Source organism: Mchenga conophoros, linkage group LG5 (assembly GCF_057382185.1).
Source record: "Mchenga conophoros isolate Kocher_MC1m ecotype Shallow Benthic linkage group LG5, M_conophoros_male_GT1.1, whole genome shotgun sequence".
Classification (NCBI taxonomy): Eukaryota; Metazoa; Chordata; class Actinopteri; order Cichliformes; family Cichlidae; genus Mchenga; species Mchenga conophoros.
In genome coordinates, this window is record NC_140530.1 from 40133393 (window position 1) to 40144137 (window position 10745).

Sequence of the window (10745 nt, forward strand, 5' to 3'; positions counted from 1 at the left end):
AGTTAAAGCTCTGGGAGCTTTGCTGCATCTAACGAGCTGCTGACCAGGAGGAGGAGCCTGCTCGGGGTCAGAGGTCAGACAGCGTCTCTGAGTCACAGGGAAACGGGAGCTGAAGCGATCGACAGCAGGAGGCAGCAGGAGACGGGCCGAGCGCTGCGGCACAGAAACGTCCTCGGGCGTGAGAGCAGCTGAAATATTCCAGGAGCCAATCACAGCTCTCTACCGAGGCTTCAACGGGCCGGGCACCAAACGCTCCGGGGCGCCGGGCTGGGACCGGAGGAGCTCAGAGGAACCTGTCCAGGTGTTCTGACGAGGACGTGGTCACGGCATCAAAGTGGGCGTTGTTTAATGCAGTAACCCTTCTGACACCGAAGTTCCGTCTCCCCGCCACGCTCGTGTGTTCGGCTCGTCGTGCATCATAGTGCGCTCGCTGTGCTGACAGCTCATCATCGGGCTTCAGCGGCGTGCTCCACGGTTGGTCTGTAAATCAGAGTCAGGCAGAACTAAAGCGACTTCCTGCCTGCGCGTCTACTAAAGGCCTCAGGAACATGCTGGCTGCTCGCCGTCGAGTCCTCTGAGGCACTTCTTCATCTCTGCTGCTGTTCAACAAACACAAATGAGTCCCAGTGTTGGTTTTCCATCACCGCACAGCTCCCGAGGCACTCCGCCATCTTTCCTTCATGACTCATTGAGGTGGCTGGAGAGCTGTATTTCCTGCGGCAGCAGAGAAAGCCGTTTGTCACACCTTCGCTGGAGGAGAAACTGCAGGAAAGAAGAACGTCAGGAAGTAAGCGATTGCCACCTTGATCCCAGCTGCCCACCAATCTTGGCCTCACCTCTCCGAAAAGCTGCCTGAGATTATTACGTGTCAGGTCCTTGCACAGGAAAGCTCTTAGTACCTGCCAGGAAGGGCGGAGAAAGAAACACAGGTCGGAGGTGAGTGCAGCTTGGAGCGAGCTGCCTGCAGCTGTGACGGCTGCTGACTGTGGATTTGACTCTGAGAAGCACCGTCTCAGATTTCAAATGTCTTATTTGAATGAGTCGCCATGTTCGTGTGGTGGAGATAGGTGTGCCCTGTGACAGCAGCTCATGTCAGCGCCTCCCACGGGGGCGGGGTCAGGCCAAGAGCGAGCCGTAACACGAGAGTCGCACAGAGGAGGAGGGGCCTCTGAATGAGCCCTCTGAGCCCTCCACCCTCAGGTGCCGTGTCAGGTGAGGCCAAGGCTCTGTTGGTGTGACAGTAGAGTGTGTGTGTGTGTGTGTGTGTGTGTGTGTGTGTGTGTGCAGTGTCAGCTGTCTGAGAACAAGTGAAGAGGTCAGAGGTCACATTAGCTGAGCTCTTTTATTTACAGTCTGTGGACAGAGGCTGCTGAGAGGACAGTTCAGGTGAACAGTGACAGATGAGCTGCTGATCCACACACAGGCTTATACACAGCAACATGAGTTACATACGAGAACAAACCTGTCCAGCAGACACACACTCCTCCCTCCGGGCTCAGACGGGGTCACGTGTCGTTTGGTTTAATAGCTCCGATCCACCGACAGCTTCAAGGGCAGAGTCTTCACTGGGACTTTATCCCCGATGCTGATGAAGGGAAACATCCTGTCCGTGAAAGTGTGTGTGAAGGTGTGTATGTGTGTGTCAGTGTCAGCGTCAGAGAACGACAGCTGTCCTCCGTCCCAGTCCAGACTCGCTCGGATCCTCTGGAGCTTCTTCTGCAGCTGCAGGACGGTGGGGGCAGCAGATCCTGAGCGAGCTGAGTATTCACCTTGATTGAATCCTATTCCACCAAATCCAGAGCGTATGGGTCCCTTCCTCCGGACGGACTCCGCTAACACGCCCAGTCCCCAGTGTCCACAGTCTCCAACCTCCACCACCCAGCTGTGGGCCCCTGAGGTGAAGCCCTGAGAGCTCAGGACGAAGCAGAGATGATCAAACCTCTCTGGATTATCGGGGAGCTGCTGCAGCCCACCCACCCTCACGCTGCTCAGATCCTCGGACAGGGTCAGTTCAGGGTTTGCAGTGTTTGGGTTCAGGATCAGAGGAGTGTAGGAGACCATATACTTCATGTTATTCCAGATGCTGAAGGTCAGGTTGCCCAGGTGTTTGGCCTGGTCTATCAGAGCTCCCGGGGGCAGCTGTGGATCATCCAGCAGGGGGCAGCGCTGGGCTCTTTCCACCACAGCCTTGTAGTTGTGCAGGAATGAGACGTCTTCAGCTCTCAGCTCCTCCTCTGTGGCTCTGATTGTGTCTGAAAGAGCTGCTATCTCTCTGCTCAGAGCCTCCATCTTCTCCTTCATCATCCAGCTCTTCTGCTCCTCTTCCTCCCACAGCACGGTCAGCCTGGCCTCCTCTTCCTCTGCTAGAAACTGGTGAAGCTTCTTAAACTGCTCCCTAATCTTCCTCTCTGTGCGTCGGGCCTGGGCCTTAATGTGTCCTGCTGTTTGATCAAAGTTCACCTGGACTTCTTCACAGACCTTTAACTTCTGCTTTAAAGCTTCCACAGTTTCCTGAAGGTCATTCTTGTGTTGTTGTGCAGCTTTATCGATGGGCTTGAACGTGTGGTCGCTGTGCTTCGTCTGCTCGTTGTCAGAGTGCAGACTGCAGAGATCCTCTGAAGCTCTCTGATCTCTCCTCTCTACAAACGACTCACACAGGTTCTTCAGCACCAGACTAACCGGTGGATCCACCCTCGAAGATCTTTTCTGACACATCGGACACTCCTGTGTTGGCTTCTCTCTCCACCATCTCCTCAGACAGTCTTTACAGAAGCTGTGGCTGCACGACAGAAGAACGGGATCTCTGAAGATGTCGCGACAGATCGGACAGCACAGATCCTCCTCTGATCTGGAAGCCATGGAGTCTCCGAGTGAGGCTGGAAGCAGCAGACAGGAAGTACAGTCAGTCCTGGTTCCCCTCCCTCCTCTGCTGCTGAATGAATGCCTTTATTGTCACTGCATGAGACACAAACCACAGAACCTGTTCTCCATGTGGCACGAAGCTGCACGACACAAGCTACTGATAAATGGAAATCCCCGTGAGCCTTCACTGTGGAGCATCAGCAGCTGAAGCTCAGTCTGTCCGTCTGTGTCTTTGGTTAGAATAACAACCTGCTTTCTGTTTTACGGCAGGCGAGACAGGTGAGGGCGGAGCTCTGTGAGATCACATGAATGCTTCTGTTACCTGCAGGTCAGGTTTCTTTCATTCCACAGTTATCAGAGTGGAAAATCTGCAGCAGCGGTGTGGTGATCACTGACGTGTGTTCAGCGTCTCGTTTCCACCAACGTTTCGTTTAAAGATGCGGTTTATGTAACGTGTGATTTGAGTACTTGGTGATTTAATTCAGGCCTTTTTGCAGGAAACACTTTGTCTGTATTCTCAGGATTTACTGCATCAGCAGATTTAAAGAACAGGGTTTGTTGTATTTTTGGAGATTTTCAAAAGACGGTCAGGCTCTCTCATGTTATTTTAGTAAAAGTAAGACGTGACACAAAGGGTCGTAACGACTGAACGACTTCCTCAAACAAACTTTAACTCCATAAACGTCTTTTCCTCCTGATTATTCAAACAGGTTTTTATTATTTTAAATCCTTTTCACGTCATTTCACCGACCGGTTTATTTCGTCAGGCGTGAGGACGACTCTTCCGTGTTACTGCAGAAATCAGAGAGAAGGTAAACCCAGACTGCCCTGTGAGCACGCTGGCATCGTAACAGCAGAACGATGGCGGCGTCACAGAGACCTGAGAGGCCACTGCTGTCAGTGAGACACACTGTGAGGATTCTTATAAAAAGACACACAGAGGGCTGATTACACCGTGTCAGGTGTAACACCTCACTGTAATCACATTACATTTTTTAGTAATGCAGTAATGTAATGCATTATTGTGCCTGTGAAGGCCTGTGGTACATAGCTGATTATTAGAGATCGAAGCATTAATTAATGGCAGGACTTCTTTGAGCAGTTTTGTAGGAATGGGGTCTAAAAGATGGTTTGGAGGAAGTAATTATTGAAGTTAACTCAGAAAGATCAATTGGAGAAAAAGAGTCTAACTTAACATCAATGGTACTAAGAGTAGCTGCAGATAATATTACATCTGTGGGATGATTACTGGTAATTTTTTCTCTAATGATTAAAATGTGATTTGTGAAGAAGTTCATGAAGTCGTTACTAGTTAACGTTAAAGGGATGGTTGGCTCCGCAGAGCTCTGACTGTTTGATTATCTGGTTAATAAAGATGTGACAAAGACTCGAGTAATAAAGGGGAAAAGTAGAATTCAAAATACAACAAAAGCTCAAATAAACCATTAACATAAACATCAGCAAGGAAACACCAAAATAATTATGTGTTAACTAAGCCACGCACGATGGCGGGGCGGTGTCTCACGGAGGTTTCACCGTCGGCCCCGGTGATGTTTTCACACCTGAGCTCATGTGACGACTCACTTGATTGGCAGCGAGTCAGGACCATCCAACCAGGACCACGCCCTCTCGGGTTTCGTTTCCTGGGAGTCTCCACCTCTCGGATGAGAGGAGAAACATTTCCCTGAGCCTGAAGAAATCCAACTGCCTTCTTTTTTTTCACATGAATACGCCAGCATGAACAGTGGGACGGACTAACTGTGAACATAGCTGATTGGCTGTCTCTCTGTCAGTGAGTGAGTACAGCTTAGCTTACCTCTCCCCAAAAATCAGAAATCACAGACCTGTTTGTGTCTGTGAGTCGGCTCAGAGACAGGAAGTGGAGACAGCGCTCGTTTTACTCAGACCTGCTGACGGCCATAGATGCAGCTTTGTCAGGTCTGAGCTGTGGCCCCAATCTGTGCCCCCACGAGCTGTGCCCCCCCCAATCTGTGCCCCCACGAGCTGTGCCCCCCGAGCTGTGGCCCCCCACGAGCTGTGGCCCCCCCAATCTGTGCCCCCTGAGCTGTGGCCCCCCCGAGCTGTGCCCCCACGAGCTGTGGCCCCCCCCAATCTGTGCCCCCACGAGCTGTGGCCCCCCCCCACGAGCTGTGGCCCCCCCAATCTGTGCCCCCCGAGCTGTGGCCCCCCACGAGCTGTGCCCCCACGAGCTGTGGCCCCCCCAATCTGTGCCCCCCGAGCTGTGGCCCCCCCCCGAGCTGTGCCCCCACGAGCTGTGGCCCCCCACAAGCTGTGCCCCCCCCCAATCTGTGCCCCCACGAGCTGTGGCCCTGAGCTGACCTCCCATGAACTTGTTTTTAATATTTATTCTCTGCTGGTAGTCATGGAGACACACCGGTCTTTGCTGGTGTTTAGTGTATGACATTAAAGATTGTTCAACTGTGACATGAGTATCAGTTTTCAAACTGCAGATTTTGTCCACACGTCAGAAAACAGGAAAAAGTGACAACACACTTTCTGTCCGTGATGGCGCTGCAGGCCGTTTCTCAGCAACGATCATTCAGGAGCAGACGACGGTCTGTAGATTTTTATGGCTCAATCTTTTCAGTGTCCACAGACGTCTTATGTCTTCCCTTCTGTGGTCTTTGTCAGCAGGTGGCAGCACCTGGAGACGCTAGCAGGACCTCAGTGAAGCTTCCTGAAGCAGCAGGAAAGCACGAAAAACACAGAACCAATGCAAACAGGCATGAAGCGTTTGTCTTCCTCTCTGTGTGTGTGTGTGTGTGTGTGTGTGTCAGTATAATCCTTGCTTGTCATTCACGGTCATTGCTCGCTCTCAATGCTGGAAGCTGATCTAAATCGATTTGCTGTATTAAATCCAGCAGAACGTAATTGACCATCAGACGCTGAAACATCCTGACGAGATGCTGCAGGAGGAGGAAAGTAAAGTTTTCATCTGGCACCACTTCCTGTAAACTCTGCGGAGGCACAGCAACGCAGGAGTTACCTGACATGTACTGCAAATGCTGCAAATACTGCATATCATTAATATAATACTGCAAATGCTACATGTGATTAGACACATTAGAGATGCAGTACACTCAGCACTGCATTCACAGAACATCCAGAGGTCCTGTTTACACCATTCACCTGTCAGTCAAAGAGGCCACGCCCCTAATAATACCAAACTGTAAACAGGTGAGTGATAGAAACATCCGTACAGGTGTTGTAAAGAGGAAACTTTGATATCAGAGACTAAACCAGGTCGTGTCTCACCAGGGCCGTGCAGAGAGGTTTAAAGGGGCGGGTGCTCAAAGTTAAAAAGGGGCACATTGAACCAGGCTGGATAACAACAACACACATTCATCAAGAATCTAATATGGGCAACAAGGCAAAGCAAACGTAGCCGATGCTTTACCTGATGGGTACAATGTTGCTGTTGAGGGGTTGCTGCTGATAGTGCTGGAGGGCAGGGCTGTGTTGATCTGAGACTGTAGACATTAAAAAGTCCACAGGAGAGATGGTAGCTGATTAAACAAGTGTCATGAGATAATAACAAAGTGCAAAGATTGGTGACAGCGCTTAGGCTCTGCCTGTGAATCACTCTTTGCTTCTCTTCTTCCTTCCATCATTTCATATATCACTCTCCACTTGCTGTCCATCTGAGAACAAGGCACAACTTGCTATTGCAATAAACTATAATCTAATTATCCACACCTAACAACTCTTGCACTTAATCTAAAATGATGACAGAAAAATGTTATAGCCCTGCCTTTAGTAGCCTCACACAGCTCCTGCTGTTTCCTCCTCATGTCCTTACCAGCCATGTCTGGACAATGTTATATCATGAGTAATAATTTAAAATAATCCATATACATAAAACACACACATGCACACACACACAGTGACATTTTAGACCTTCTTCAGAATACTGTATATACTATGGGCATCCTTACATTATTATTTATTACTAGAGCTACAATAATAAAGCAAAGAGGAGGGGGAAGTAATAAATATGAAATAATGTATTTATGATGATTCCATGTGTTTCACTATCCACTCTGTGCAGGGCAAAGCTTATTACATGTTTAAACTGTAGAGATACAATAATATTACTGCTGTAAAATCCTAATTTTGTCTTATTTAAAATATAAATCTAATATAATCTGCTTCTTAATGTATGTTCTTTAAAATACAGCGTGTGTTTTAATATATTATAATTATCCATCCATCCATTCGCTTCCGCTTATCCTTTTCAGGGTCCCGGGGGGCGCTGGAGCCTATCCCAGCTGTCATAGGGCAAGAGGCGGGGTACACCCTGGACAGGTCGCCAGTCTGTCGCAGGGCCAACACACAGGGACAGACAACCATTCACACCTAGTGGCAATTTGGATTTTCCAATTAACCTATCCCCATTATATTATAATTATAATAATGCACAATTATGTGGACATGCATATTAGATCGTTTTTTAGTGAAATATAATCCCTCCAGAAAGGCAGGAAAAGCCCGGAAACTTACTTTAAAACTAAATATGTTCTAAATACTTTAAAACTAAACATGTTTCTAAATACTTTAAAACTAAACATGTTTCTAAATACTTTAAAACTAAATATGTTCCCTAAAACGGTGACAGAGCTACAGACCCATGACAGCCTTACACAGGTAGCCAGCAGCTGTGACCAGCACTACCTGTGCAGTTAATAAAAGGACAGGTAATGTTTGTCGCGCTGTTGCACACACAGCACGCTCGTTTGTTTCAGTTCGTCAGTTGCAACAAGACAGCTTACCAACGTGTACGTAATAAGCTGATACTCCTGTGTGCTACACACTACAGTGCACGCTGTACACCTACTTCCTGGTTGTGTCGCATCAGTCTGTGTCTCTGAGTTAACTTGTTTCTCCTGCAGCTCCGGACCGCAACAAATGCGCGTGCTCTTTGTGAGCTCGTTCCCGGCTCGTAACCAGCGCGTTCTGCCGTCGAGGGCGATCATTGGTTAAATGTGATCATGTGACTGATGCAAGCCAGATCCTTTTATTTAGCAAAACTGTGATTAATAGTTAAATATTATTGCTGAGGGGCACAGACAGGACTCCGCACGCACACATTAAAAATAATAATAATAACTTTTTTTTGAAAGGTTGCCTCAACAAAAGGGCACTTTGGGCACCCATCAGGAAAGGGGCGGGTGTTCAAGCCCCTCTAGCCCCCCCTCTGCCGTAAACACGTTTGGTCTGTGGGGACTGACTCACTGCTGCGTCTGCTGGACGCCAGGAGAACTGCAGCTGCTAAAGCGTGTCATTATTTTTAGCCTGTAGGAGGACATCCATTTAAAAGACCGGAGTTTTGTCCCTCCTGCTCTTCTTCTTCCACTTTGTCTCCCCATCAATCCATGTGGCCTCGCTCGTCCTCCACCTTCGCCCTCCTCTCGCTGTGCTGCAGACGTTGTAATGGACCGTCTCAGCGGATCGATGCCGGGGGAGGGAGGGGGCGACCGCAGACAGAGAAGCTTTTCAGAGAAGATTTGACTTCAGGCCAAGGACGGTCAGCAGGAGACAAAGAGACCAGAGGAGGTGAAGGACACAGAAAAGTCTCCTCTCGAAGTTTTCTCTTTGTCATCCGTCTTTTAAAGACAAACTATCAGCAAACTAAATGAAGCCTGCAGACATCTTTGTTCCTTCACAGGTCTGCAGCACAACCATCAAATGTGGTGCGTGAATAACATCGAAGAAAGAAACTAAGAATAAATTAGACGCATGAAGAGAGCGACGTGTGGTTCCTGACATGTTTATCGAGCTGATCCCACCGTCAGCTCGGTGCTGAGCTCCACAGAACAGCGTGCTGACCAAACTCTGGACACCTATGAGGTTGTCTGTAATGTTCCCATGCCGTCCAATCAGAACTCTCACTCACAGAGCCACGCCCTTCTGAGGGTTCAGGCTCCTGAGTAACACGCAGAGGTCCTGCTGATGGCCCGGCTGGACGAACATGCTCTAGTCCTGCCATGAAAAACATGCCTGAACACTGCTGTTGTCACTGATGATGTCACGGATGATGTCACGGATGATGTCACGGATGATGTCACAGGCTGTAGGTGCTGCAGTCGGGGTGGATGAAGAGTTCTGATCCTTTAAGTGACCAGCAGAGGGCGCCACAGGCCAACTTCAGACTGCATTAACACAACAGGCATGAAAATCAACTGGTGTCAACTATTTATTTAACATTTTCAAGGTGTCAGGTGAGGCCAAGGCTCTGTTGGTGTGACAGTAGAGTGTGTGTGTGTGAGTGTGTGTGTGTGTGTGTGTGTGTGTGTGTGTGTGTTGCTGACTCAGTAATCATTGACAGAGTCTGTGGGGAGGAAGTGGAGCTGGTATCTCCGGGCAGCTGAGGGGGCAGACTGATGGTATCTCTCTGCTTGTCCGGTGAAAAGTGAAGTTGAGCTTCACTGCACGTACTTTACTTCATTTAGAGCTGAATAACTTGACTCTACTGTAAACTGAGAACAGCCGTGCGTCCCCACAGGACCGAGCACTCGTGTCTGTAAAATACCGCCTACACGTGAAGAAGAAACCAGGAGATGTGTTGAAGGTGTTTTCAGAGTATTTCACCTTTCTGAAGTTATCAGTGTAAATCTTTGATATATGTTCAATAAAGGAAACTCAGCATTGCACCGGCATCTTCTCCTTTCAGACACCACCTGCATCAGCTGTCGTGTTTCACGGCTAACCACCGTCACTCTCAGCAGCTCTCAGTCTCATGTTCTCTTCAGGACAAACATCTGTGCTGATTCTCAGACGTTCGGCTTCATTTTACATCTGGGTCTGTGCTCACTTCCAGACCGCTTCTTCTGGATTTACTCAGTTCTGATTGGTTCTGAGACTGTAACATCTGCTTGATCTTCTTTAAGCGTAAGGACGGAGCTGCTGCTGGCTTTGTTCATCTGCTACTAAAGCTATTGCTGCCTGTGCACACTGCTGTAAGATGATACCCAGCGACTGAAGCGAGACTGAGGCAAACGGATGAGCTCATCGTGTTTTCGTCGCTAACCGCGTGGCTCTTCTAGGATTCCTCCAGCTGTGGTAACATCAGCAGCTGCAGCAGCTGCAGGTTCTAGTGCTCGATCCAGACACGTTCTCCAAGGACGTCAGCACATCGCAGGTAATACCAATCATCTGCTAAAAGCCTCGGTGTCACCTTCACCTCAGAAATGCAACAATCAAAGTTTTACTGTCACTCAGTGGACAGTAATTTTAATCGTCTCCCACTGTGATTATTGTAACTCTCTCGGTCCTCCACAGCTGCCACCTCATCGTGCAGCTCTGAGATTTTACTGACGAACAGCTAAAACCTGGTTTCACTGCAGGTCTTCTGAACGAGGTGCGCATTTGATTCTGCTGGTTCCACTCTGACCACCATCAGGTAGAATCAAACAGAAACCCACAGGATCTACGGCCCGAACCACCAGGAGATGGAAAGCGGCATTATCTCAGTCTATGAGTACGTCCACACACTGACTGAGTGAATGCTTCAGGATCGCCTCCTGTGCTGGTTTACAGGGTCGTGGGTGTCTGTGACCCTCTGGGAGTGACGGCGCCCTGCTGATGATTCTCTATCGTGGCTCCAAAGCTTTGGAATAATCTTCCTCTTCACATTAGGTAATCGACATCAGGGCCTGTTTGTAAATCCAGATTAAAAACACATTTTTATTTGCTGGCCTTTGATTCAGTGGTTAACCGACTTGTATTTACTTATATTTTATTGTTATTACTATGTTTATTATTTGTTCGTATTTATTATTGTCATTGTATCTCTTGTATTTCTGTTGTTCAGCACTTTGTGTGTTTTTAAAGTGCTATATAAATAAACTATGATGATGATAACA

At 48.5% G+C, this 10745-nt stretch overlaps 1 protein-coding gene across 1 annotated transcript; it reads right to left on the minus strand.

Moving 5' to 3' along the window:
• Positions 1 to 677: 677 nt before the first annotated feature.
• Positions 678 to 3250, minus strand: LOC146575137 (nuclear factor 7, brain-like). The gene has a single exon (XM_085275661.1). It carries the CDS (start codon positions 2857 to 2859, stop codon positions 1522 to 1524), a length of 1338 nt encoding a protein of 445 aa, XP_085131787.1. The 5' UTR covers positions 2860 to 3250; the 3' UTR covers positions 678 to 1521.
• Positions 3251 to 10745: the final 7495 nt, after the last annotated feature.

What these genes read in the sequence shown, in the direction of transcription:
- LOC146575137 (XM_085275661.1), bottom strand. Translation starts at nt 2,859, where the DNA reads ATGGCTTCCAGATCAGAGGAGGATCTGTGCTGTCCGATCTGTCGCGAC.